The sequence below is a fragment of the Punica granatum genome, chromosome 2 (genome assembly GCF_007655135.1).
Source record: "Punica granatum isolate Tunisia-2019 chromosome 2, ASM765513v2, whole genome shotgun sequence".
Taxonomy (NCBI): domain Eukaryota; kingdom Viridiplantae; phylum Streptophyta; class Magnoliopsida; order Myrtales; family Lythraceae; genus Punica; species Punica granatum.
Window position 1 is genome coordinate 42,793,354 of NC_045128.1, and position 27,451 is coordinate 42,820,804.

The 27,451-nt window shown below is 40.4% G+C and overlaps 6 protein-coding genes across 11 annotated transcripts; 2 read left to right on the forward strand and 4 right to left on the reverse strand.

Moving 5' to 3' along the window:
* The first annotated feature begins 199 nt into the window (after positions 1-199).
* On the forward strand, positions 200-2,464 carry LOC116196480. The gene is made up of 6 exons (XM_031526219.1): positions 200-838; positions 947-1,106; positions 1,182-1,358; positions 1,439-1,522; positions 1,648-1,726; positions 1,826-2,464. Exons 1-6 carry the CDS (start codon positions 483-485, stop codon positions 2,299-2,301), a joined length of 1,332 nt encoding a protein of 443 aa, XP_031382079.1. The 5' UTR covers positions 200-482; the 3' UTR covers positions 2,302-2,464.
* Positions 2,465-3,897: 1,433 nt separating this feature from the next.
* LOC116196482 (60S acidic ribosomal protein P1) lies at positions 3,898-5,721 on the reverse strand. Its single transcript, XM_031526220.1, has 4 exons — positions 5,568-5,721; positions 5,389-5,489; positions 5,089-5,298; positions 3,898-4,149 (listed from the first exon to the last, which is right to left on the reverse strand). Exons 2-4 carry the CDS (start codon positions 5,455-5,457, stop codon positions 4,096-4,098), a joined length of 333 nt encoding a protein of 110 aa, XP_031382080.1. The 5' UTR covers positions 5,458-5,489; positions 5,568-5,721; the 3' UTR covers positions 3,898-4,095.
* A 7,482-nt stretch (positions 5,722-13,203) lies between these two features.
* Positions 13,204-17,204, forward strand: LOC116197001 (polyadenylate-binding protein-interacting protein 10-like). Its single transcript, XM_031526988.1, has 11 exons — positions 13,204-13,546; positions 13,655-14,165; positions 14,404-14,517; positions 14,605-14,649; positions 14,749-14,821; positions 14,936-15,048; positions 15,168-15,227; positions 15,325-15,372; positions 15,452-15,520; positions 16,568-16,629; positions 16,779-17,204. Exons 2-11 carry the CDS (start codon positions 13,707-13,709, stop codon positions 16,834-16,836), a joined length of 1,101 nt encoding a protein of 366 aa, XP_031382848.1. The 5' UTR covers positions 13,204-13,546; positions 13,655-13,706; the 3' UTR covers positions 16,837-17,204.
* Positions 17,205-17,330: 126 nt separating this feature from the next.
* Positions 17,331-18,573, reverse strand: LOC116197002 (small heat shock protein, chloroplastic). Its single transcript, XM_031526989.1, has 2 exons — positions 18,119-18,573; positions 17,331-17,892 (listed from the first exon to the last, which is right to left on the reverse strand). Exons 1-2 carry the CDS (start codon positions 18,387-18,389, stop codon positions 17,441-17,443), a joined length of 723 nt encoding a protein of 240 aa, XP_031382849.1. The 5' UTR covers positions 18,390-18,573; the 3' UTR covers positions 17,331-17,440.
* Positions 18,574-19,004: 431 nt separating this feature from the next.
* On the reverse strand, positions 19,005-20,764 carry LOC116197004. Its single transcript, XM_031526990.1, has 2 exons — positions 20,539-20,764; positions 19,005-19,339 (listed from the first exon to the last, which is right to left on the reverse strand). The coding sequence occupies exons 1-2, from the start codon at positions 20,659-20,661 to the stop codon at positions 19,244-19,246; spliced, it is 219 nt and encodes a 72-aa protein (XP_031382850.1). The 5' UTR covers positions 20,662-20,764; the 3' UTR covers positions 19,005-19,243.
* Positions 20,765-21,145: 381 nt separating this feature from the next.
* Positions 21,146-27,419, reverse strand: LOC116197000. Of its 6 annotated transcripts, none has more exons than XM_031526987.1 (16): positions 26,968-27,419; positions 26,294-26,344; positions 25,978-26,214; positions 25,237-25,335; positions 25,092-25,147; positions 24,707-24,818; positions 24,282-24,452; positions 23,874-24,119; positions 23,596-23,706; positions 23,290-23,493; positions 23,058-23,180; positions 22,637-22,924; positions 22,446-22,544; positions 21,881-22,350; positions 21,743-21,776; positions 21,146-21,517 (listed from the first exon to the last, which is right to left on the reverse strand). In XM_031526987.1, the coding sequence occupies exons 1-15, from the start codon at positions 27,082-27,084 to the stop codon at positions 21,743-21,745; spliced, it is 2,418 nt and encodes an 805-aa protein (XP_031382847.1). In that variant the 5' UTR covers positions 27,085-27,419; the 3' UTR covers positions 21,146-21,517. The 6 variants fall into 6 exon arrangements, with proteins under 6 accessions (XP_031382847.1, XP_031382846.1, XP_031382844.1 ...); XM_031526986.1 differs by having other exon boundaries at positions 22,637-22,930; positions 26,968-27,418; XM_031526984.1 differs by having other exon boundaries at positions 23,596-23,781; positions 26,968-27,418.
* Between the last annotated feature and the right edge of the window lie 32 nt (positions 27,420-27,451).

The following is a 27,451-nucleotide window of genomic DNA, read 5'->3' on the forward strand; positions in this document are numbered from 1 at the left end:
ATATATTATTTTTCATGTAGAAATTTACGGAAAAGAAATCATATATAAATAATATAGATATGAACTGTGGAAAAAATAATAATAATAATAAAACGTTGACCGGACAGCCGACCGAAGATCACCCATCGCCACTCCTTCCCGCCGCCATAACTATCATTTCAATCATTTATCCCCTTCCCTGTCGCTGTCCCTGTCCGATGCCTGCAATCTCAGCTCAATCTCCACCGATCTTTTCCTCTCAGCTCCCCTCAGCCTCTCACGTCTCCATCCCCCCACGACCATGAAAGTTCACGATATTTCTTTTCTTTCTTGGGCTAGATTTTTTGTGACCGCTTGTCTCTGGGCATCTTTGCTATTCTTAGCAAACTTTACCCCGTTGCCGAGCATATCTTGTAGTAAATCCCTCAAGGCAATGAACTTTATCCGTTTGCCTGTTCCGGGCATTCTTTGATTTCTTTCGTTCAGTTGCTCCTGATCTTGGTATGGCCCTCGTTGAGGCATTTCATCTAACACTGGAGAGGCCAACTATGTTGGGTTTGGTTTCGGTTCTGCTCCCTGTTTGGGTCGCTTTTCTCGCTGGGGTTGCCATTGGATGGCTATGGAAGCCTAAGCTGTGGGCGAAACCCAGAAAAGTTCGCTGCGTATTGAAGAATCCCGATACCTCGCCGTCACCTTTGCCTTCATCTCCGCGTCCACGAACCCCTGCATCCCCGTTAAAGAGTTATGGCTCGGCTCCTTGCTTGAATTCTTTTAACGTGCTCGGTCCGAGTTCCGAGTCCCAACTTCTCAATGGCGGTGCCAACAAGAAACCACCACCAAACGCATCTGAAGAGTTCAGGTATGAAGTGCAATCACTTCTCTTGCTTTGGCTGTTATTTCTGGGACAGCATTCTCTGCAACCTTGTTCTTCCATGTTTAGACCGTTCCTTAACATGGATTTCTGCAGTGTCTCGGAGTCTAAGGAAAAGCCGACTTTGTTGACTGAGGAGGACTTGAAGAAACTACGCGACCTTGTTGAAATGAAGGATGGAGGTCCCCCTTGGATCCATATGCTCGATCGTTCGACCACAACTATGAGCTATCATGCATCCAGAAGAGATCCCGAGGTAGAGATTCTTTCTCAATGCCCACCCAGTGACATTTTTTCTACAGTTTGATTTAACTATTGGCTGGTTCATCAGACTGGCCCTCCACAGTACCGAACCCGAACTGTGTTCGAGGATGCAACGCCTGAAATGGTGAGGGATTTCTTCTGGGACGACGATTTTAGACCAAAGTGGGACAATAAGCTCGCCTATTCATCGACTATAGAGGAGTGTCTGACTACGGGAAACATGGTAGTCCACTGGATACGGAAGGTGAAATATCTTTCTCCACTCTTTTGAAGTCCTTTTTAATATCTCATGCTCAGGACTCAATTATAATTTCTGTTCTGTAGTTTCCCTTCTTCTGTAGTGACAGGGAATACATAATAGGCCGTCGGATATGGGAATCGGGCCGGTCATATTATTGTGTGACAAAGGTATGAGCCTCGAAAAACTTTCAGATGTTTCCTGTGATTTCTTCTTGACAAAACCAACTTTCAAGGATTTGTAATTGGTTTTAATATGGAGCCTCTAATTATTTTGCTTATGGCCATAACCTCAGGGTGTCTCTGCTCCTATTCCAAGGCAGGACGAACCGAAACGAGTCGATTTGTATTTCTCAAGTTGGTTCATTCGAGCAGGTACATCTTCTGTGCTATGCTTAAAAGTCCTCTGTTTTGCCTTCCAAGAATAACATCATGGATTGATACCTGAGTAACGAGTTTTCTCGACTTTGACAGTTGAATCTGGGAAGAACGATGGGCAGCTTACAGCATGCGAAGTCCTGCTATTCCATTATGAAGACATGGGCATCCCTTATGAGATTGCCAAGCTTGGAGTAAGGCAGGGGATGTGGGGAGTCGTTAAGAAGATTGAGCCAAGCTTGAGGGCCTATCAGAAGGCGAGGTTCTTAGGAGAACCGATTTCCCGACCAGCTTACATGGCCCATATCAACACCAAAGTAAATCCCGAGCTTGTGCAGGCCATCAAGGTGGCCCCTGATTCAACAGAAACCGATAAAACAGCCATTGCTAGTAAACCGGCAGTTGGTATTTTCCCAAAGGTTCTGCTAGTTGGGGGAGCAATTGTGCTAGCCTGTAGTCTCAACCGTGGGCTGTTGAGTAAAGCCGTGATTGTTAGTGCCGCAGGAAGGTTAGCAGATATGAGGAAGAAGATGACACGGACCAGAACCGATGAGGATCTGGTGAACGCATAAAATTTTGTTTATCTATTTGGAGAAAAGACCTAGAAAATATCTTCTATGGATGATATCGAGGTAGTGACTTTCATGAGTTTGGAAAGGTTATCTCGAAATGTATAGCCATGTAATATTGGAATTATAGACACCAAAGCAATATTAAATACCATATTCATTGCAAGTTCGTATTGCTGCTCGTTCTGGTGATTCGTCATAGGAGGACACGCCAGGGTTGAAAGATCGACCAGTTAATTAACTTATGAAAAGACAGAACTTCTTGTTTTGACAACTCCTGTCCTTTGAACCCAGGAGTAACGGGAAGAAGCATAAGAAAATGAGAAGATAATGAATTTAATCTAAACATATAGATATCCACATTATAGTTGCGTTATTCTCGGACATCGCTGGCATCTGCTATTTACGAGAAAGAATGACTGGGAAGGGAATGATTTAACTACAATCAGTAGGGAACGATTGTTTCGAAACAGTGGACCCCGTCTAACTCTGGTGCAAACCTCGGCGTCATCCTCTTATGCGTCACCTGCTGCTGAGGCTTACTCGGAGGTGATAATGACGAGGAAGGGCTGCTCGTCCTTTCCCCACTTCCGTTTCGCCACCTCGAAGACCCATCTTTGTAATTCTGATCTCCGAAGGAATTCGCCGACAACTTTTACTTCTGGCCATAGAATCGCGAACAGAAAGCGTCAAGGGAGCTGAAAATCGAAATCATCTTAATCGAACTGAGCACAGGACTCGGAACAAGATCCGATGAAAGAACTGTTGTGCGAATGGAGGTAGCGGGATATCTGTGTTTGAGCGAATTGGATTTGCCGTATGATTGCTTGGGGAAGAAGGAACTGAGAGGAGATCCATTTACAGGAGGAAAATCGGAAAGGTCTGGAAGCAGTTGGGTAAGGGTCGAAGGTTGTACACGTGGCGATCCGTCATTGGCTGAATGTGTCCAAGTCAGGCAGAATCCAAGCTGTCAGGTATAATAAGGGGGGGTTCGGTTTCTAGTTTTCTTCAGAGAGAGCGAGGCGGAGAACCGCAAGGCAGGAATAGGAAGCTTCCATGCCCAATTTTCCACCTACCAACCAGGATAGATTTCAGACTACGAAGGGCAAAACATTTTGGGTTATTTCTCTATTAAGATCCTGTAATTGAAAACAGATCAACAGAACACTAAATTATGTTGCTGTTTACCCAGAAAATTGTAGGATCCAACAAAGTCAGCTAGATATATCATCGTCGGAGCTACCTTCCGGAAACCATTCGTCGACTTCCTTTTTCAGATGTCAATGAATGCGGATTTTATCTCCCAGAATAACAACTAAGCAGGTGCAGATAACATCAACGGTTAAGATGGCATATGCTTCAGTGTCGTCGAGCTGAAGGATTGGAAGAAAACCGGAGAGGAGATTCAAAGAAAGAGAACGTTTATTTTTTCCATAACAGGCTTTAAGATGAATAACAATCTCCCTCTGTCTTCGTTCCTTCCAAATCCCTCAATCCAGACAAAACCATATAACAAATTAAGATCGAGATATGTCTGTAGCAACCAAAAAGATCGACAATGGCAGACATAGCAGAGAAGAACTAAAGCAACAGAGGGGCTTCAAGAAAAAAGATGCAAACTTCATACATTTAATGACAAAGAAAACCAACTTATCCGTTGAGAACAACTTGGTAAAGTAGAGACATCATTCCATGTAAGACTATTTTAAGTTCACCGCTATAAATAATAAGCTCTGACAAAACACGACAAGGCCACTTGGCCACAAAGGAAGAAGATATCACGACATAAAGGACTTTCTAATCGAACAAGCTGAATCCCATGTCATCATCACTCTCCTCCTTTGGTTCCTCCTGTAGACAAGATCAAGAAGCCAAGGAACAAATGAGACAAGTTTAAAATGAAACAAGATCGAGACAACTAGTGCTCAATGGAATATAATACAGAAACCGCAGAATATCATCGGATACCCGGACTGCTAAATTCTTCCAACATTTCGGTCCCGCTTAAAAGGTTGATTCTTTTAATTTAAACAAATTCAACCAACACAACTTCCTGTTCTAGGGAACGAGTGATGCTACAATGTTGATGCCTACAACTTCTGATGATCAAACTTCTTTAACTTCCTATTTTAGGGTAGGGCGACTGATGCTATCAAACTAATCTCTTTTCCACACCCAAACACTCACCAATGAGTGAAGAGGGAGAGTTGCCGATTCATAATAATTAGACAAAACCACATTATCAACACTGATCATCAGAGAACTTCTCGTGCCCTCGTTAAACATAAGACGATGTGTTATGGACTGAACCACCTGCAAACTACGAGTGCCAACTTTCTTCGAGAAAGGATAAGATTCGTTTGCTAATTAATCCCATTCATATACCAAGTATTTTAGGCCAACAAATGAACGATACTCATCCTAATTCCCCTTGGAAGAAAACAAAATGCCCATCCATGTTACTAATTGAAAGATGCACATAACAAAAGAAGCAATCTTGAACACTTCCTTTATGCAGATATCCTTTTTTGTTGATTAATTTACCAAATCGAAAGATGCACGTCACATAATAAATAATCTTGAACACTTCCTTTATGCAGATTTTAAGTTTTGTTGATTATAATTTACCGATCGATTAACAAATTGAGTGACTAAAGCAATGCGAAACAAAATGATTTTTTGAGCTAAACATCAACAGAACCCTTGATTGATTGGATATAAGTATTTTTAACTAATTAAACGAAACTGCTAGTAATAAAACTCAATGATGCAGATAATTAGTGCATGTACCTTCTTCTCCTCGGCTGCAGGAGCGGCTGCTGCGGCGGCACCACCAGCTGCCGGAGCAGCTGCGGCGACTGGGGCAGCACCTCCACCAGAGCCAACGTTCATGACGAGGTCCTCGATGTTCCTCTTCTCAGCGAGCTTGGCGAAGAGGCTCGGCCAGTAAGACTCCACCTGGACATTTGCAGCCTTAACCAAAGCAGCGATCTTCTCCGCCTGTCATGTCAGCCACTTCCCAAGATCAAAACACAGTAAATAGATTCACTACATCTCGAGAGAATTGCAGAGGTGGGATTAGAGCCGTACGGTGATGGGGATGCCGTCGTCGTAGAGAATCAAGGAGGCGTAGGTGCAGGCAATTTCTCCGGTCGACATTTTGGCAGAACGAGATGGCTCCGAATTTCAATCTACACAATCTTAATGAAATCAGTTACCAGAGATCGAGGAATCGAAACGCCGGAGGAGGGAGAGAGAGAGAGAGAGACCGGCGGAGGACAAGTTCTCGGGTGCGGCGGTGAAGCTCTGAGACTAGGAAGCGAGACGCAGAGCAGCGTATGTATTAGGGTTTTTGTCGCCCGGGTCACGCCGATGGCACGTGATCTCTATGGGCTTATTGAGCTTGGGCTGCTCCTGCTGGATGAGAATCTTAATGGGCCGGGAGATATGCACTCGGCTCTCGGCTTAATCTCGGGATTATAGGCCAGTCGGGTCCGTTGGGGAAATGACTTCCCTGGAAAACCATTTACCGACTTTCCTCCATTTGATCGCTGCAAAGCTCGACAAGTCGATCGAGCGAATCTGGAAATGGCACATGGACCCCCGACTAATCCAGTCGAGCCGGATTGAGAGGCCACTAATAGAGTAGCAATTTTTTTTTTTGTGGGAATAATAGAGTAGCTATTTTTCATAATACGAATTTCATGTAACTCTTCATTTTATTATAAATGAATATCAAGAGTATCGCTCAAAGTTTGACTTTCATATGGTACACAACTGCCTTAACTGACCATAAATCAATGCCGAACCTATACGTTAAACTAACAACACTATAGGAGATTGTCACCATCTGAATACAACGAGAACATACACTGGATGAATTGCTATGCCTTCTATTCGCTCCTTCAATGACCTCGACCTTAGTTAGCCTTGATATTTTGCTGTAATATAGCCATTAAATTATAAAATTAAAAAGAAAAAAAGATTTTGACAAATTTTTTAGCTGGCCAAAAGATAATAAAATCAAATTAATTCAACAACACAATTATTATTTTTTATATTTTTCTTCAAATTCTCTTTCATATTTTTCTTATCTATTATCTATATTAATTTTTTAATATTAAATTTTCTCAACTATTCACATACTTTTTCCAACTATTTTTATCTTCATCACTTTAAATCAAATTAAATTAAACTTAATTTCATTACCAAATATTATACTAATTTTCTAGGGCTCCTAGGAATCGCAGGGTAGGCCATAGGAAATTGCAGACTTCTGGACTGGGAGTTTGGTTTTCCAAAACAATCCCTCTACCCTCATTTTCAGCATCTATTTATTTACCGCATATTTACTCCGAGATTTTTTCTTTCGAGAAAACTCCCATGCAGAGAGAGAGAGAGAGAGAGAGAGAGAGAGAGAGAGAGAGAGAGCGATTAATTTTGAGAACGACATATGAAGACAAATTGTTGAATCACAGAAATAATAGTACGTGTCACGGGGCAGCGCCCTGTCGTTGTTCTCTCCTTTTCTTTTCCATCATTTTCTTCGAACGCAGCTTCTTCAACTTCTTTTTTATCTTCCCAATCCCAACGCGTAAAAATAACAACAAATGGAGCTTTCACCGAGCGAGCAGAACTTATACATGATCCCCGCCAGGGAAGGATCTAGGAATTCCATTCAAGAGGCTCGAGAAAATTCGAGGGGAAGCAGACGAATAGCGAAATCCGAACGATGATAATCTCATGAAAGAATATGCTAAAGTCGACGGAGAATCTGTCCCCGGAGCAAATCCTGCATGATCGGGAGTAGGTTGCAGAGGAAAGCTGGAAAAATCAGAGGGCGATCCAGATCATGGCAACTTTGATCTCCTGCTTTATTAATCCCTAATAATGAAATGAAGTGGGAATCGCATTCGCAGGCGAAGTGGAAGGAAAAAGGCCTCTCTTTCAGTTGGCTATTTTAGGCAAAACCGCGCCTTCAATGAGAAAAATTCCAAACTTCTTTTGCTCTAGAGGCTACGCCCATGCTTTGCTTGTCAACGTCTCTTTTGCACCACCCCCCGTTTTAAAGCCGTGGGCCTTGCACCCTAAATCTGAACACAAACAACTCTTTCAACTATAATAATCATACCGAAGAAGGTCGGGATAATTAGACCGCTCACTCTTCCACCTATACCGGAATCGTCGATCACCGTATATTATGCTACTGATCAAATATAAATGTTATGGTCAATCGACTGTGATTTGATTAGCATGGCGTCGAATTGATTGTACGAGCCGACACGTCGATTGAATGATCAATTAGTCTGGGTGGGGGTGCGAATATGCCCTTTAACCATTCCACTTTTTTTTTTTTCGAACTTTTCAATTAACTTACTATTATCTCTATTATTAAAACTTTCTAAAAAAAAAAATTCTAACAATTTCCTTTTTCTTCTCATTGATGCTTCCTTACTTTGCCCTCGGTCCCTTTCTCTCTGTCACCACCAGGAAGATCTCATTAATTTATTTATTTATTGCTAAGCAATCGGAAAAGAGATTGTTTATTGCCCGATTAAGAGGGAACAACGGTGATCACGTGGAGGATTTTGGTCCGTCGGCTTTTGGTGATGGAGGACCTTGATGATGGATTAATTGAGGGTGCACTAACGGCGGGCCCACGACCGCAAGGCCAATGGCTCTGATGCAGGTTTCGTGGTGGGCCCGCGTGAGGCCGCCAACCATCAATGGTCCCTTTTCACATCAGCGAAGCGGGGTTTTGGTGGTCCCACGAGAAGGGTAGGGCCCACTGCGGATGGGGCATTACTTGTTTTGTCCATATAGCCGCTCATACTCATTGCTAATCATATTAAAATTATTATTACTAACTTATATATCAATAAAAATATTGGCCAAAATATGTAATGTAGCCACACAATATAATTTAACGCTAGAGGTCTCCGCTTATGCTAACTGAGATTTTGAAATATATATATATATATATATATACACATATATTGGAAGTGCGCTATTATTTTTGTTCAATTCGGTAGTTGTCACAAATGAGTTGTAATTTAATCGAGATTGGACGCTATTTATTGTGAGCAAGAGAGTCAAACCCTCAATTAGCATAAAGGGGGAATATTTGATGTATTATTATTATCCTAAAAGATATAGAAGTTAAACAGGTCATTACTTTTCCCTTTGCTTTCAAGTTCTGCTTTTCCACTTCCATGTGAATGCTATATGCCCTGTTGAGATCCAGCCCAGTAGATCTTGAGAAGAGGTAGCCTCGATGGTGCCCTCGGTGACCCGCCATGCAAAGGGAACTCGAGTCCAAGGGTCAAAGGTTTGGATCGACTCACCGACGCATAAGATAGAGAGATAATAAAATGTAATAGCAGGAAATGAAAAGAGTTGAAAGTGAGACTGAATTATCCAAATAATAGCCCGTTCTAAATTTATATATTCACGTGTGAATGGAGTCTAATGGGCGTCATTTCCACTTCCAAGTCATATACTCACAAGGAGATTATTTGTTCATAACTTTGAGCAATTACCGTATTATGACTATTTGGTAACTCTAAAATTTTAAAGGTGCTATTTTTTTTTTTTTATCTTTCCAAATAAGTAATTATATAGAATTATAAAGCACGTTACTTTGGCAAAATGATTAAGGGGGGAGAAGTTGTTGACGTTCGTGGAAGATCATAAACAAGTCTATGAAGCTTTGAAAGGGAATTTGAACAAGGCAAACTAATAATAAAATAATCAACAGGAGTAGAATTGATTTTGACACGTGATTCTTTTAATTCCCTTTTATCTTTTTCTCTTATCCAGCGAAAAAAAATAATAAATATCAATATTTATAAAAACGCTGAATTACCAAATTATTTTATATTAACTATTGCTAATTTTTTTTACTTTTCACCCTGGCCTTCTTTGTATGTCTTATTCGACAGTTCGTCATGTGGTCCCAAATTCAACGATTGCCTTTGAATATTTATTTATTTGTTATTTCTCCGCCCAATTTTCTTTGTCCTTATTAATGAATTTATTTATAATATTCCTTTTACAATCCCCCCCTTTATTTATTTTATTTTTTTTCAAAGAACCGATTTATCTTGCTAATTTTCTTTTATATCTCGAGAACTGACACTTTTAGTTTTTTTTATCAGAAAATATATAGACGGGGCCTATCATTGCCCATACTCGCATATCTTATTTATTGCAAAAATAATCACAAAAAAAAAGAAGAAGAAATGGATAAACAATTGAAGACTTTATTATTATTATTATTATTATTATTATTATAAGAAACTCTCTTCACGGGTTCTCTTTATAACGGAGGAACTAATTTCTTACGTTCCAATTGCTCGAAAGACGAAGAAAAACTTCCTTGACTGCATACCACGAGAATATGGTATTATATGTATAGGTGATGAAAAAGAATAAGATAGAGAGAATTAAACTCGTCTTTTTGTTTGCGAATGAAAAGCGAAATTATTTCGATTTTCGTAATGAAAAAAAAAAAGTACTATGAATAAAACTCGAATCTTCACAACGCTAGCCCCGAGTTGAGTGGTAGGACACTTATAGAAGTAAACTCTCGTCTTTGAAATAACAATTAATTTGAATAATTTTGGAATCATGATCGGAAAAATTTGTTCAAAAGTAAGAATAGTAACAATGATATCGAAAATATAGGGGTAAGATTTTCCTTTGGATCAAATTATCAAAGGTGTGATGTACTGATAATATCAAGATTTTCACATAGCTCGATGCAAAGGATAGAGGAACATGATATGTATGTATGTCCATAGCAAAAAGGATGTCCATCTCGATCTCAAGAGAAGAGAACATAATGATGTTCAATGTCTGTTACGGGAGCGGATAATGACAGCTGTAGTGATTCTATCAACTCCCGGCCACCCGTACACGTGGCACTGGCTGGACCTCCTTTTTCCACCACGCGGAAATTGCGCACTCCCACGTGGCATTACATACGCCCATATACGTACATTATTATACAAATCCAGTCCGCCGCATCTCTCTTTTTTTTTTTTTTGGCGAAACGCCGCATCTCTTTTTACTTTCTTACTCCCTGTTCTGTTTTCCCAGCTTTACATAATCATCGTCGCCCGTTAACAAAATTAAATTTAACTTCATTTAATTAAGTTAAATTTTATTTTATTTTACTTTTTTTCTTAATTTTATAATATAATCATTATTTTTTATTTTTTTCCCTTTCTTACTTTTTTTTATATTATTATAATTAATTTTTTAATATTAAATTCTTTCAATTATCAACACTTTTTTTTTAATTTTAACATTTTCTTCTCAATTCAATAACACAGTCATTACTTTTTTATATTCTTCTTTAAATTTACTGACATACTTTTCCTAATTACTTTTGTCTTCATCTCCTTAAATCAAATTAAGTCAAATTAAATTAAACTTAATTTTGTTACCAAACGCAATGTTAATTAGTATATATATCTAGTAATTATTTAATGAAATAAATCAAAGTTAAAAGAGGATGTTGCGTAATAACGCATATTTGTATCTGATATTGATTATTTATAGGATAAATTTCGACAACACCCCTTATAATTTAATAAATTACTGACGACACCCTCTATAATTTAATAAATAACTGACAACACCCCCTTCTTTCATAATTAGTCGCACCACCCTTTCTTTCGCAAATGTGACACAAAGAGTACTTAATCGTTGTCACGTGGATGTTGTATCACCGTGCTTCATAAAGTCGGATATCGGGTCAATTTATGGAACACAGTGACATAGCATCCACTTGGGGACGATTAAGCACTATTGGTCCTACATTTGCATAAAGAAAGATGGTGTGCGGCTAATTTTGAAAGGAGGTGATGTCGTTGGCTCTTTACTAAATTATAGGGAATCTTGTCAAAATTTACTCTTAATTTTTCTATTTGATCGCATTCTCACGGAGTTCTCTTGTAATTGAAAAAAGAAAGAAATCAAAATTAAATATGTATATATTAGTATACTAGTGCTCGGGCTTTGCCACGGGTATATAGTTTTATTTTTCACTTCACATTTTGGGTTTTATTTTTTAAAAACTTTTGAGTTTTATTTTCGATGTGTACTTAAGTATACGGTTTTTTCTTTGCCTTTATTTAATTTGTTCTTATCTCGTTAATTTGCTAATGAAGTTTTTTTTGTAATATTAAAGAATTTTTTAAGAAATGTTTATTTTTCTTTCAAGGATACAATGGAAAAGGAATAAACATTATGATAAATTACCCAGGATCATAAACTTTCGGTCTGGTGTTCAATCTATCATGTACTATTTTTCTTTTTAAGGTACTGAGGGGATTAAGCAAAAATAAAAAGAAAACAATACTAGGCCCGATTATCTCGTTTTCATTTTTCACGAATTAAATAATATATTTGTATTTAGTTTCAAATCATCTAATAAACAGAATAAGTATACGGAGAAAAAGTTTTTTTTTATTTTATTCGTCAATAATAGTTAAATAATATAATATAATATAATATTAATAATATTAAAACGAATATAAAATTGGAAAAAGTATACGGAAGTACGAAAACTTTTTCGTATTCTCCTCACTGGCCTCCTAAAATCTTGCTGTTCAATAAAATTTTACATATTATTCTTCGATATCTCAATAAAATTGCATATATGGTTTCCATCCGAAACTTGATACTCATATTTGCTTTCTCGTAATCCCACCTTCTTGAACCAAATGGGCAAGTGCATCCGTCCCTATATATGCATGTAATTTGACGAACGTAATAGCATAATTTATAATAATGATAAATTCAATCAAAAAAGAACCTACGTACTATCGCGACTTCCCCGTTATTATAGTTTCGAGTCGATCCGACCAACACGGGATGGTCTTATGGGAATTTGTATTTGGAACAATAAATTATTATATCTCGAGATTATTAACCTTCCAACATTTTTGTCTCAATATGAAATATTTAAATTCCTAATAATCTCGCAAAATCAGATAATGTACTTTCCAATTATACAGAAAATTACACCAAAAATGGCTGGATTTTTCCCTTTAATTTTGGTATTAAATTAAAACAATCCACATCCTTATCCAGTGCAAAGAAAATCCTAACAGTGGTTGGAAACTATTTTTTATTTTATATAGGAAAATTAACAATGATATTTTTAAAAAGTTCTAAAACGCTAGATCTCCTTTTCCTAATACACCAATTAATTTGAAATACAAAAAAACTAAACTGTGGTCGAAAATAAAAATGGCATTTGACCTCTCTCGTGCACGAAACGTGACATTCCCCGTATTTCACGTTGCTTGTTTAAAGCTAATAATGATAAGAGCAAACCATGCCTATACTGTAATTTAGTACAGTTTATCAAACATAGAATGGTTGTCTTCCTCTTTCACTTCCATTGTTTTATATTATTGGATACATAATACATGGACAATTCAGACATTGATCGACTCTCTCAATTTTATTGTAACATGTATTCTGGTACTTTACGGATGTCCATTTTGCCTGCTAATTTTATTTATATGTTTTTTTTGCTTGAAATTATATTTATATATATAAATGTATGTATATATATATATATATATTCTTTTGGTAGGACAATCCTACTCCTATAGAAAATGGTAGGGAAATAAAGAAGGGGGGCAGTAGGGTTTGGAGGGAGAAGGTAAAATCATTTCAAGGTTTGGCAGGTCCTTCTCAGGCCAGAAAACTAATTTAGGTAAGTCATTATAATTTTTTTATTATTATCCATTTACATAATATTATATATATATATATATATTTTTATTTTATTTTATTTTATTTTACTTTGACATGGTTTTAAGTTGCTGTGCATCATCATCATCATCATCATCATCCCTTCTGGGACAATGTGAAAGGAAAGCTCCAAAAGAGCCTCTCTCTGCCCTGCAAACGGACGATCCGAAGAGGAAGAGAAGAACCCCCCCCTTTCTCTCTCCTCTCTCTCTCTCTCTCTCTCTCTCTCTCTCTCTCTCCGACTCTTCCTTTATCTACTGCCCTATATGATCATCACTGGGTAACAGAGAGAGAGAGCACGCAGATGAAATTGCCATAAAAAAGCAAGAACCCGTGCCGGGATATCATTCCCGCCTAATTTTCCCCCATCAACCGCCCCACAGCTCAGATTTCCCCCCAAGACTTTCTTCGTTCTCACCGTTAACTGAGCGATCGCGAGGTGGGTTTTGGCTCTAGGCCAATGGAATTGCTGTAGGTGAGTAGCTCCGCCCTCTGAAATGTCTTCTTCGGAATCTGATCACTAATCACTCTTATGTTTCATCATGAAAAAATAAAAATTAAAGTTTCGATTTTTGCGGGGCAGATTCAGCGGAACGATCGGTCCTTCTTTTGGTTCGAAGCTCTCCCTGTCCTTCATGGCGGTCGCAGAAAATGCTGGGGTCAAGATCGGCTCATCCAGTCAAAACTTGGACTCTAACAACGGCAACCCACCGAACGGTCTCGAGAAGCCAAAACCCAGGAATGATCAGGCCGTTAAAACCCCTCCCAGCTCCAATTTTGACCATGAGACTAATAAGCTGGAGACCCCAGTGAACGGCGGAGCTCAGGTGGGTCAGATGAGAAATGGGTTCGACAAGAAGGGTCAGCAGATTCTGGTGAACGGTCTCAAGTCCAGTGACATCGGGGATTTGGCTGATATTCTGTCCAAACTGAACCCAATGGCAGAGGAATTTGTGCCCCCTTCTCTTGTTTATAACAGCAACAACGGTAGTAATTATGGATACATGACTAACGGTGATCTGGGGTTCGGATATGCTAACAATTTTGTAGTGCACCCTGATGTTGCCAGCGTTAATGGACTTACACCAAGAAGGGTATGTCTGCAGCTTGGCTTCTGTTTTGTTTGTCTATTTATTTATTCTGCTTCGTGGGGGTTTCGTTAGCATTTATTTTCTTGTAGAGTTGTATGATCGGTAATGGTTTCTGAGATTATCTGGTGGAGAAGGGGCAATCTGAAAGTCGTTCTGTACCTTCTATTTGTGCTTGATTATTTGCTCTTTGTTCGATCAGTCTCTTGTTTTGATGGATTGGTCATGTTTTGTGATTGTTCAGAAGAAGAATAACTACAACCATGGTGGCAAGAGAAGGATGAACACCAGGACTGGTATGGCACAGCGGGAGGAGGTAATCAGGAGGACTGTTTATGTTTCTGACATTGATCAACAGGTAAAGCGAAGGATCTCATATCTTGCTTGCAGTACTTAGATGTTCGTTTGGAAATTAGTAATGTGGATGTCTTTTACCGTGATGTAGGTGACGGAGGAACAACTCGCTGCTCTGTTTAATAGTTGCGGGCAGGTAAAACTACTCGCCTTCACTAATAAGTGCATTGTTTGACAGTCCATCTTTTGTTGCTTTGGTTCATATTACCAACGGATCATCCTTCTTCTGATGAAGGTTGTTGACTGTCGTGTGTGCGGAGATCCTAATTCTTGTCTCCGTTTTGCTTTTATTGAGTTCACTGATGAAGGTAACATTGTCATCGTGAATCTGTACTTCCCATTTGAGCTTGAGAGTTCTTATAGTCCTGGCTGCAAGGAAAGAACAAGAAATTCTTTCTGATGGGTTTGATTGCTGCTTGCAGAGGCTGCAAGGGCTGCTTTGAGTTTGGCAGGAACGATTCTAGGGTACTACCCTCTGAGGGTGATGCCTTCTAAGACTGCAATTGCCCCAGTCAATCCAACTTATTTGCCAAGGGTGAGAGCTGCAGTCATATTACGTTATGAGATTCTGTAAATGTATATGTGATTGTATTTAAGTGACTGATTTCTGCTATAAGTGATAAGATTTCAATTTTTTTTCCCCATAACTTTCAGTCTGATGATGAGCGTGAGATGTGCTCGAGAACTGTTTACTGTACAAACATCGATAAGAAGGTATTTGTGGAATATGTACACCCCTCATTCGTGTGATTCTGTGGATCTCATTTATGACAGAAATCCTCATGGAAATTTTTGGTTGGCCTTGTTTCAGATTACCCAGTTAGAGGTCAAGATCTTCTTTGAATCACTGTGTGGAGAGGTAACTGTTGATATGGCATATTCAACTTCTGATCTTGCCTGGAAACTTGATCTACAAAAACAATTTTAATGTTTCACAGGTTCGGCGCCTGAGGCTACTCGGAGATTATCACCATTCGACTCGCATTGCTTTTGTCGAGTTTGTGATGGTATATGTCTATGATCTTTGTACTGTTTTCTTGTGGTCCTCTTTGGTACTGTGTAGATGGATCACTCTGAATTTCTGTTTCTATTTAGACACAATCTTCTCTTCTTGTTTTCGCTCCTCTTCAATAATCGTTAATTACCAAAGGAAGTTCTCTCTTGCATTTCAATCATTTTCAAGTTTTGGCTGTCAACTATTGTCGAAGAAACCCAGTGCCATGTTTTATCGGAGTGATGATCTTAGGTCTACCATATAGTGTTTCAGCAGCTACTTAAACATTGAAGCTTATATTTATATTTTTGTCATCTCCTCTCAGGAAATCTCATTCATCTGTCAAAGTCTGACCTGGACAATACATTGTAAACTTGTTCCATTATTTGAGTTGCATAATGGCATAGGAAACTAAATCTAGAATATGACCACATTTGTAGGGTTCCATTCATGAGTTTCTAAATGCGTCTTAGCTGCACGCTTTTCTTGCATTCCTTAGTGTCGCTGTCTCTTTTGGTTCTAATAAGTAGCCTTTCCTGTCTGGGCCTCCTGTGATGATTGGTATTGCTGAGAGTTGCTCATAGGATGGTACAGAATGTTCCAAAAATGCCCATGTATGAAAGGTGAGAAGTGGCATGTGGTCCTATCGTCATTGTTAATCATTATCCAGTGACACCTTGTTAATGTTTCCCGGAGCAACTTGCACACAGTTTAAAGAGAGGCCCGTCCTTGTTTTCCCATTAACGTCGGACCTCATCCACTTGGTCCATGAGGTCAATGGTACCAAATTCCGAGGTTCTTGCAGAGTCATAAGTCAACAATTTCGAGAAAGTGTATCAGAAACAAAATAACTCAAGTGTCCCATTGAGTCAAAGACAAGTCTATAGGTGCGAAACATCTACTTAAGTTGTGATGAACCATGTGTGGTTATGCCTTTAATATTTATATTCATTGCGTCTAAGAGAACTGATTGGACTATCCCATTGTTATGGTTTTTTTTTTTCTAATTAATCAGCAATTAAGAGAGGCTAAAAATTGTTCCCTTGTGAACCTTTTGCAGGCTGAAAGTGCAATTCTCGCCCTCGGCTGCAGTGGAGCAGTCCTGGGAACGCTGCCAATTAGGTCAGTATGCTGCCTCATCAAAGTCCCACCTTCTCAAGCTAGTTTTTCCCCCCCTAAGAATCTGATATCGCAGCAGTTTCAAACAGGCTTACTGAATTTTCCCAGCTGAGCTTATATAGTAATTTGTCTGGCATTCCTCGTATGTGCAGGGTAAGCCCTTCAAAGACACCAGTCAGGACTCGCATGCCTCGCTCTCCAGTCCACTAAGCTATGATCCCATTCAGCATGGTCCGGGATGATCCTCGCTGCCCATTATCATATATATAAATATATATAGAGACTATATATAGAGTACTATTCTAGACAATACTTGCACAGGTCTTCAGAGTCGCAATTTATGAGTATGGCGTAAAGTCCGAACGGGGTCTCATTGTACTCTGTCATTTTGCATCTCAGCTTTCGGGACCTTGTTGAAATTCAGACAGGTCACTTGAACATTTTGTTCATTAAGCTTGTAGAGACAAGAAGGGTACCGAGTGAATGTTCGACCTATTCATGTTGCTGGTTGATGCAATTTAGATCATGCCTGGATTCAAATTCCATTCACTTTTATTGTTTTGTAATTGGTTCTGCTCTGCCAGTAGTTTGGATGTTTACATGAGGGTGCTTTATATACTCATATATATTTTATTAAATTATGGTAATTACCATATTTTATTATTTTGTTGAGGAGATGTCATCAGTTATTGAGAGGGAAAATATCTAATTTGAAAGCACGTTATTATTTTATTGCCGAGGGGGAAGGTACCCAAAAAAAAAAAAAAGAAAGAAGCAAGCAAGCCTTTTAACTCTTATTTAGAACTTAAGCCCATCACTGAACTCGCACATCGACCACCTTCTTCTCGGCCCTAGTCTTTGGGATGGTTATGTACAAGACTCCGTTCTTCAGCTCCGCCTGGACCTTATCCTTTTCGCAGTTATCGGGCAGCTGGAGCCGAGTGTCGTATGAGCTGTAGCTCCGGCCCCACCAAGAGTCGCTGCCTTCCTTCTCCTTCCCGCCATCTCCTTCTTCCTTCTTGTGCTCTCCTCTGATTATGAGGACATCATCCTCCACGGAGACCCTCACGTCCTCTTTTGAGAGGCCGGGCATGTCAAACCTCATCTTGATCTCGTGCTCGTCATCATAGATGTCCCACGGAGCGCGGACTTCCCCGCCTGCCCGAGTCCTGCTGCCTGGGAATGTCATCGCGTCCTCAAAGAGGCGGTCCATCGTGTCGAGCATCTGACGCATCGTCCTCATAGGGGACAGCGGATCCAGCACGCCTGCATGATGGAAAGAACATTCAGTGTTTTTAGTGAGACAGTACGTATATCAGTTTTTAAGAGTTCTAATCCAGAACTTTGTTATGCATATATCTAACTCGATGCAGCAGCGTGCATTCTATGAATCGAATCATGGAAGGAATCGAACTTTGACTTTTGTGCAGATCCTTCACAACTCTGGATCACCAGGATGAACAGGATGGCAATGGCATTATTAAAGACTTACCGAAAGGCGAGATGTCCATTCCCAAACGTCGAGGCCTCCTCTCGACGGACTTCATCCCCTGATTGCTGCTGCCACCCTTGCCCACGTGGTGAACGTCCACGGATGTGTCCTTGCTGCTCTCACCCTGAGCTTCAGCTCTCACACTGCAGAATCTCCGTGACGGCAAGCTAACGAAGCTTGGGGGAGTAGCTGTGCTGGACCCTCTCGGCTTGCCGGTGATCAGTGCAGACGAGGGAGTGGACCAAGCAAGTGCCGAAGTAGAAGAAGCCATTGTAAGAAGTTTTCAAAACAAAAAAAGACAAAGAAAACAGGAAACGTTTTTCTCAGCTCCTGAGATTGACTCCTTAACTATACTTGTTGAACTTTCGATGTTAGGAAATTAAGGGACGAGGATGTCCATATATAGAAGGAGATGGGAAGGGAGAAGAAGAAGGGGGAAGAGTAGAGATGAGTGTAGAAAGTTTGAGAAGTTAGTGAATTTTCTCGACCCAATTAAGGCTTGCCAATCAAATCCAATCTCTGTGTTTTTTTTTTCCTTTTTTTTCTTTTTAAATCCGAAACCCAATTAAGTCCCGACTAATCCAGTCAAACCAATCGATCAATTAAGAGGAAAAGTTCTCTCGTCATAAATTTTCTATATTCACAATGAATCGAATTCAAAACCTTACTAAAGTAGATCATACGCCGAACCGCTTGAACCAATCCACATTATTAATTGTCATAGAGGGAAAGAAAAAAGAACGGACGAACTTCGTAGTTGAGATGCTGGGCTTGTCTTTTAGCATACAGGCCCCTTTGATGCTTCGTTTGATGTTTCTCATGAACATGGCATAGCGGGTCCATTACTAAATTGGCTGTACTTGATCTTCAATCATCGGCCTAAGAATAGCATAAAAGAGCTTAGAAAATGAAATTTCATGAACAAAGGACAATCCAACATATCCTTGTGAAATATTTGTGTTATCCGAGGTAAAGGGGCATCAAGGATCTCGATAATACAATAACAAAAACAGGTCGAGTAGTAGAGATTATTCTTCTCAACTTCTGGGACTACAAAGCAACTGGCATCACAGTTCATTGGACGGAAAAAGAAGTCCAGCAGAGACATTCCACCATATAAGAACTCTACTCGGTTAATTCAGTAGGTTGTGAAGCCTCAGCTTGCTTCAACTTCTCCAGAGCTGCAATTCGTCTGTCCAGTGAATCGTGGAGTCCTTTCATCTGCAAGGAAGAAGAATGGACACGATAACTATAAGAAGAGCATAACATGGGTTCCTCCAGTCTACGCTACTCATTGATCACATGAGGTCTATGGGTGATTCCACGGAACTAAAAAAGCACAATAGTCCCATCATTCAATTGATAAAGGAAGAGATGCTCAGAGCTATACACAAAACATGGTCAGCAGAATAACCAAGTCAAAACCATGAGAGAACAAGGCACCATCCAAGTTCGCACTAGAGCAAAACAATCCTTTTGAACACTCTTAGGACACATAACTTCGGCTTGCACCATAATGCTCTCTTTGCACTACTACTAGCAATAAAATGCAAGGCAAGTCCACAAATCAAAATCCTTTCTTGGCTGAAGGGAAGAGGAAAATGGGACAAATGACCATTAAAATGAAGGAGGCGTTAGCTGAAAGTTGCTGAAATAGAGCAGAACCTAAACCATGGTCCCACAAGATGCAGAGAGAGCTACAAGATCATAAGGGAAAGAAATATGCCGCGAGAATAAGAGCAGAGATCCAGAGGTGCTCTGGATTTGAAACAACCCGACTGCTGCAGCTTGCGCTTACATTTCTTATATTGTGCTTTCTCACTTTATTTAAAAACGCCCATTTCTCGGACTGCAAATTCATGCATTGATTAAAATGTCCGCGCTGAACCCTTCCACCAACCCACAGAGAAATGCAAATAACAAAAGAACAACGCCCAAGCTGCATTTCTCCAAGATCATTGAGTGCGGAGCAAATATTTCCACCATCAGGTAATGACACTCTTCTTTTTTGTTTTTTTGGGTGATGGCATATTTTTTTAATGACTAACATACAAGCACCAGTAATGAGTGCAATTCTAAGCTGGGAATATATCAGACGAAAAATGCCACCAGAAATTCTTGAGAATGATTGATTCAATTTGCTAGCCAACGCAGATCATGGAAATGCAACTTCAACAAATTGCATATGGCACTGCCACGCAAAATGGAGCACAGAAGATCAAGAAATACAACAAACACAGATCTTTTCCATAATCGATTAGTTGCAGAGACCAATTATTCGCATCTCAAAATTCTATTCCATCAGATAGCTACGAACAGCTCCACCAAGACTCGATTCCGAACAAAAGAACGATACCTCAAAGATGCATGCAGCTGGAAAATTGGAGGAAACCCTAGTGGGAGGATCGGCGGGGGGTTACCTGATGGGAGACGGATTGGTGGGCGACCTTGTAGTCGTTGTGGAGGATGTAGAGGCCGATGAACGACGCCGTGGCAGCTCCGGCGAAGAACGAAGCCATTCTCACCCTCAGTACGTATCCCATTCTCGCTCTCGCTCTCGCTCTCTCTCGCTTCTCGTCCGTTGATTGATATTTCCTCCCCACAGGTCCGCCCAACCTGAGGAAGCTCCCCACTGGCCCCCTGCCCAGTTTTGCCTCTTTTCTTAGGAGCCAAAACGATGTCGTTTGAAATGCCCTTTCTTCGCCCGTTACTCCAAATTAGACAGAACGCCCCGTCCTGAGGAAGAACCGCTCGGTTTAGGACTTCCTTCGTTGACTCCTCAGCGTCGTCGTTTCCTTCTCTCAGATTGTGACTTTGCCCCGACAAGAGCAGCTGATATATCATTGGCTTTGCAAGTAACTTGACACGCAATCTCACGTTATATTTTATTCGAATTTCCTGTTCTCCGCTATCAGGCGAGGGGTCGGACATATACCCCGTAAGATTGTTTAGATGGCATCTATCATAGGAAATGGCAAATGGCAATCCAAGCTTTGAAAATTAAATCGGGCAAATACGCAGAGAGCATGACAACAAAAGGCCAATCCATTTGATTCACCGAGAAGCGGCTTTATACGCATAAATTTTACGGCCCATCTTTGTCCAAGTGACTAACTTTGTTTGATGCATTCCGAAAATAGAGTTACTTCAACTCATGAAACCGGAAACCCATAAAAGACCCAAAAAAAAAAAAGTCGAAAAATAAAAGATAAAAAAAGGAAGAAAACGCAAATCAGCAGGTCATTCCAATGTTGGACGCAGAAATTGCCCTGGCAAATCGAAATCCCATTGCGAAAGAATTAAGTCTTCCTTTTCCGTGAAGTTCTAAATATCCCCCAAATGTGTTTGAATGCTGCTTGTATACCTTGCTGCGGAAGTAAATAGCAACCCGAGTTTGTCCTGCAAAACCAATTGGACAAAGCGAAAAAGCAAACCCTCTCAGAAAAGTTCGTGCTCAAAATCTTGTATAGTACTTGTGGTTGCGGCCCCTGTGGCATGAGATAGTGATAACTCCCGAGGGGATGCCCTCCCCTCGTGCCAACCAAGACCATAAGAGATGATGGAACAAGATCAGCAAATTTTATGTTGGAAACATAAATAGTTATGAAAAACAGAAAAACTTACTTATCTCCTTGAAGTGGAGACAGGACCAGTCATCCTGTCAGTGGAATATAAAACGGAATTAGGGTAAGCATATGCAGACAGAGCAAATATTAGATGAATATCCTGAAAATGATTTTGCTTCTGGATGAGTGTTATCACCTGCCCTGAGGTTTCCCAGCAAAACTTGGGACAGGTCTCCCATTAGACACTCCTTTACTCTGGCCACCACTGCTGAGATTCGCCCCATTACCAATCGAGGCAGATGCAGATTGTAGTCCCAGACCATTGGAATCAGTAGGATTCTTAGACTTGCTCAGAATCTTTACATTGGGCCCTCCAGCAGAGCCGAAATAAAGGCCGTTGAGATGCTGATTCTGAGCTGATAAAAGCTGCGAGGTAGGAGGATTACTGTCTACAGATGGCGGAGCCACATCCTTGCCGTCCATGGAAGAACCGCTTTTGGGGCGGTAAGACTGTGCCACTGGAGTAACAGCTACAGAAGACAAGACCGATGAATGGGGAGCAGAGGCCGCAGCTGCACCAGCAACTTTTGCAATGGCCGCTGCAGCAGCTATCATCTCCTGTGCACCTTCTCGCAGTTGAATGATGTCTCCCTCGATCACAAAATACTGAAATGGCATATTTAAGATTATTTTTAAGTCAGATAAAATCAAACCTACAACAAAATGTCCAGAATGAATAGCATCCAGAATGTGAAGCATACTTCAGGATGACTAGCCACAAAGTCATCAAGTTTCCCGTACTTCTTCTTGTAGTCGTGCCAGTGCAATGGAGAAAGCATCTTGCCCAACCTATTCGGTAGCTGAAGTCATCATAAAGGCCAAGTTCAGAAGACATGAACAATCAAGCACTACATGTAACTCTTTTGAGATTAATCAAATCAGAAGCACTAACTGTTGAACTGATACGGATTCTGCCACCAGCAGGAATTGTGCGAACAATGCAAGCCAAAAGGGATCTTTCATCAAGAAGATTAGGCTCTGGAGTCTTTGCGGCAGCAGCCATCACATTAGTCTGCCTGCCGGAGATGAATGGCTCAGATAAGGCTGACCCAGTAGAATCCATAGCACTAGTTTCAGTATTGACTGTAGTAATGGGGGGTGATATATCAACATTGGAACTGGGTTGATCTGCGATTACTCCTTGGCTATCTGCTTCATAACCAGTCAAACTTAAAGCACCCTGCTCCTGCTCCAGTTTTAATCAGGGAGGATTAGAATATAGAACAAACATCCATTCTGACTCAAGCCACTAGCAAAAGATGGCAAACTACACATCCTTGGAGAATAAAGCCAGAGAAAACATGCAACCAGACCTTAGTATTATCAGTTTGCTGATGTTGATGCAGACTTAGAGAATCGCGAAATTGAGAAGAAATATGTTGGAGGATCTGCTCGGGCTTGGATACCAGGTGATTTTTCTCAATTGACTCAAGAACCTAGGCAGAAGAATATGCAGTGTCATGAGAGACATAAAAGGGGGTCAAGCAACAGTTGTGGTATCAAAAGTTGCAGCTAAGTCAAGCATGCTCTTGGGCAGTAAAAGACCTGTCGCTCCCCAGCAACTGAATGATTAACAGAATTGAGCTCCATATCTCCGCCGATATGAACATCCATAAATTCTCTCTGAGGAGTTTGTCCATTAGCAGCAATTTGATAGTCATACTTCAACTCCGAGCTCAATGGATTCTGATCACCTTGGGTCTGCGGGAGTTGACTATGGTTGGAAAGCTGGGAACCTTCAGATACACCCTGAAGATGACACAAAAAGGAAAGTTGAACAATTATTAGAGCCCAAATCATGTACCACTAAAAAATCCAAGAAAAAAAAATTTATGGCAAGTATTTCCTTACCTGTGCATTCTGCCATTCTTGAATTGCTGAAGCTGGTTGTATTGTTTGATAATGGCCCACATGGGTTTGAGGTACGTTATGATGCATGACAAATGGATGGACAGCCGTCACCTGTCCAGGTGGAACGTAGGCTGGTAATGCAAGAAGAGATGATGACGCTAATGGGAGACCAGCAACATGCTCACCCTACAGCAATGACCACTTAAAGATTGATGCTAAAGAAACAAGAAAACTCAAAAGAAATTTAGATGAAGATAAGATAAACAAAGGCATTTTACCGCATTCCCATTTGACGCAATAGAAGAATTGTCTGAATTGCCATTTGAAAGTCCCACAGATTGTCTACTAGATCCATTTGCATCCAGTTGAGTTCCATCTTTCTGCCCAAACTGAGAAGCCTCCTTTGAATTTACTGGTGGTACACGTGACTCACTAGTATAGGACCCACTTCTCTCCTTCGATTCAGCCAGCTCTAGTTGAAGCTGCTGTATTGTATGCAAATGGAATCTCTCCATCTCTATAAACTGAGATTGGCAGTGGAAAGCTAGTCAGTGTATTATGTGATTAACCACAAAGTAATCGGAAAAATGAAATGACGCAAGCATGTTAGATAGTGCAATTGAAAGCACAGACATAATATTTCATACGCAACCAAAAGTGCAAAGGAATCCAAGAGATGCAGGAACCTGTCTTTGCCAACCGAGCCAGAGCTGATTATATTGTTCATTGCGTTCTCTCAGTTCAGCCTGCAAGGAATGGGATTGCAATGCGTCCATCTCTTGAACACGAGCAATCCATGCTTGGGCCTCCCTCAATTGCTCATCCTTATAGATGATAGTTTCTTGAGCAACTCTATGCTGGAAAATCAGATACCAAATAAAAGATGTTACTCTCAAACTTAGGCAATCATCTAATAGTACATATGCTGATAACTTCTCATTTGGTCAAAAAGAACGAGTCTGTCAAGACAGCTGATTCCATTGCCTCAGCATCATTAAGTTAAATAGCGTGTAACCAAGTTTTATCTAATACCAGCTCAACAGGACCATAGATGAGTATCATTAATTATTAAAATAAATAACCAAAAAAAAGAGAGAGAGAGAGGAAGCACCTGATCTTGCATCTCAATAAGTTGCCGCTCCTTATCTTGAAGATGTTCTTGAAGGTCATGTATCTGCTTTATGTGCTGAAGTCTCTCAGCTTCGGAATGGTCACGCTCTCTTCTGCGGGGGAGAGGAAGCATATGTATTGATTCATCCAGGATCACATAATCCAAGTAATGTTAATCTCATAGAAAACAATAAAAATGATGGACTCGATGGCCAAAAAAGAGAGTCCATGCACCAGTAAGGAAGCTGGTTTCCTCATTCAATGAAAGACCCAACATTATAGAACTAAAATGTGTGCTAGTATAGAGATTCAACTGATATGATTTACAAATGATGCAATTAAGTTTTGAATTGTATAGCATGATGTAGAAGAAACAAAAGACACACCGAAATGTTGCTAGTTCCTTCTTTTGTTCTCTCAGCAGATCTTCCTTGGCCCAAGCCTGCCATATGCAAAGTAAAAAACATAGACATGTAAATATCTAACTGTCCAGAAAATGAAGTAGTATTAACGGGAATGATCTCCACTGACCGCTTCATTGTCCCTTTTGATAGCTAGAAGTTCCCTATCTTTCTCTTCCATTTTCTTTTCCAAGTCACATATGATCTGCTCTTTCTCATGGAGTTGCTCCTGCAACACAAAGTTATCTCCTCTAAGAGAAATGAAATGATTTGCAGATTTCAAGGATATTCCAAGAGGATTATTTAATGGTTGACAATCTCAAATATTAGACGAGCATGAGACTGCGGAACTAATTGGTGCAACTAGGCAAAAATATACAAGTACTGCATGTACATCATCTCCCTAACCTAATCCAAGTAATACAGGACATAGAATTCTGTAGTTCTCTACAAAGTTACAATGAGAAAAACATATTCGCTCTATTGATTTTTGTTCACTCTACATCCACATAAGAGCAGCCTTCTGCTGACCACTAAAATGTTTTTATTGCTAATTGGAGGAGAAGATTGATATGGAATAACAAATTATTCCAATTGGAAGATATTGTCTAAGGAGTTAAAGTTAAGTGAAACCGAGAAAAGGAAATATTGTAATGGATCAATCTACCCTGCGTGGTGAACGCGGAACACCACCAAAATCATTAGTAACCGTGGTATGAGTGTGATTCAATTCACTACATTTTCACCTTCTTCTTTTCCATAAGTATTCACTATATTTTCTCAGATAGTTCATCATATTTTTCCAGATGTTAGTGGATCTCAAATACAGAATAATGCACATTCCAGATTTGATCTGGTTAGAAATATATACCTGCAGTTTGACAACAGCATCTGCATGTTCTTTAACTTGGGCTTCGAAGCTGTTTCGGATGCTCGTGATTTCGGACCTTGCAATCATGCGAGCTCTAAGATCAATCTCCATCTGCTGGAGGTCCTCCCTTTGTCTTGCAACAGCATGCAGCCGCTGCTGCAAATAGTCATTCTCGGAAGTTCCATCCATTGTGATTGAAGAAAAGTCCACGTCAAGCGGTTCTCTTCCCTGCTGTACCTTAACCATAACCAATAGAACATTTCCATTACTCCCATCCTTACATTATATGAATCTTAGAGCTCACGGGTTTTCTTACCTCATATATAGTTCTTTCATCTGATTGACTTAAGTTTGACCTTCCCAACTCCTGAGTGAACATAGTTAAGGCCAAAAATTAATAACAAGACCATGAATAGTTCTACTATATCTATAACTCACTATATTATAACTTGCAGGAATGAGAAAAGGGTAAACGCATGTAATTCTCACTGCCAGCAAAACAACTACACCCAAGTGCATTTTGGTTTCTCCTACTTAAAGCATCGAATTATCATCTCCAACGGAAAACTCGAGTCTAATAATGTTTAATGATGTATTACGAGCCTTACTCCAACAATATGAACAATATCTCCTATTTCATTAAATTAATAACATGTTGATCTTGCGAAAAACCAAATAAATGGATTCCCCAAATGGGATTATACTAAGAGGCTTGCTTCATTTTTCGCATATCGATGAGGAATCATATGTAAAAGGAGAAAATCTTTCAGCTACAAGAGACATCCCTGATTTTCTATCATTTTCCCTACCATAAGAGCCGTTCAAATGTTCACATTTTGGAACCCTAGCTCCCAAATTCTACCCCGATGAATCAGTCGCTTCATATAAGCTCCAGGAGTCCAACACCCCCCAAGCTCCAGCAGTCAAAACCATCCCCCGCCTCTACATTTCCCTAGCAATCATTCAAAGAGCTGCAGTTAAATTTATAACCTCGTCTACGGGTTTTCGGACAGACTGATGCTCAGACACAGCACGCCACTCCTTCCGAGGTGAAGACATGGCCAACGAACCACCGCGAGTGGCGGCGACACCGGACGTCGCCTCCATTGATCGGAAACCCCCGGCGACGCTCCAACTTCCCTCCCCTCTCGCGGAAACCCTAATCCTTGAGGTCGACCGGAAAACCCTAGAAATGGAGATATCCACGAGCTGAAGGACCTATCACCGCGGACAGCGATTCAGGAGGCCAACCGGAGAAGGCGACGCAGACGGCCGGGGAGAGGGCAGACGAGTGAGGATTTAGGGGAGAAGAGTGGAGGTTTTGGGAATCAGTAGTTCTGCAGGGACTGAAGTGAAATTAGTGAGAGTTTGAGAGAAGTGGAGAGAGGGAGAGAGAGAGAGAGAGAGAGAGTATAGTCCGATTGGGTGTGTGAAGTTTCAGTGAAGGGGAAGACTCCCGCCATTTATAGGGCGC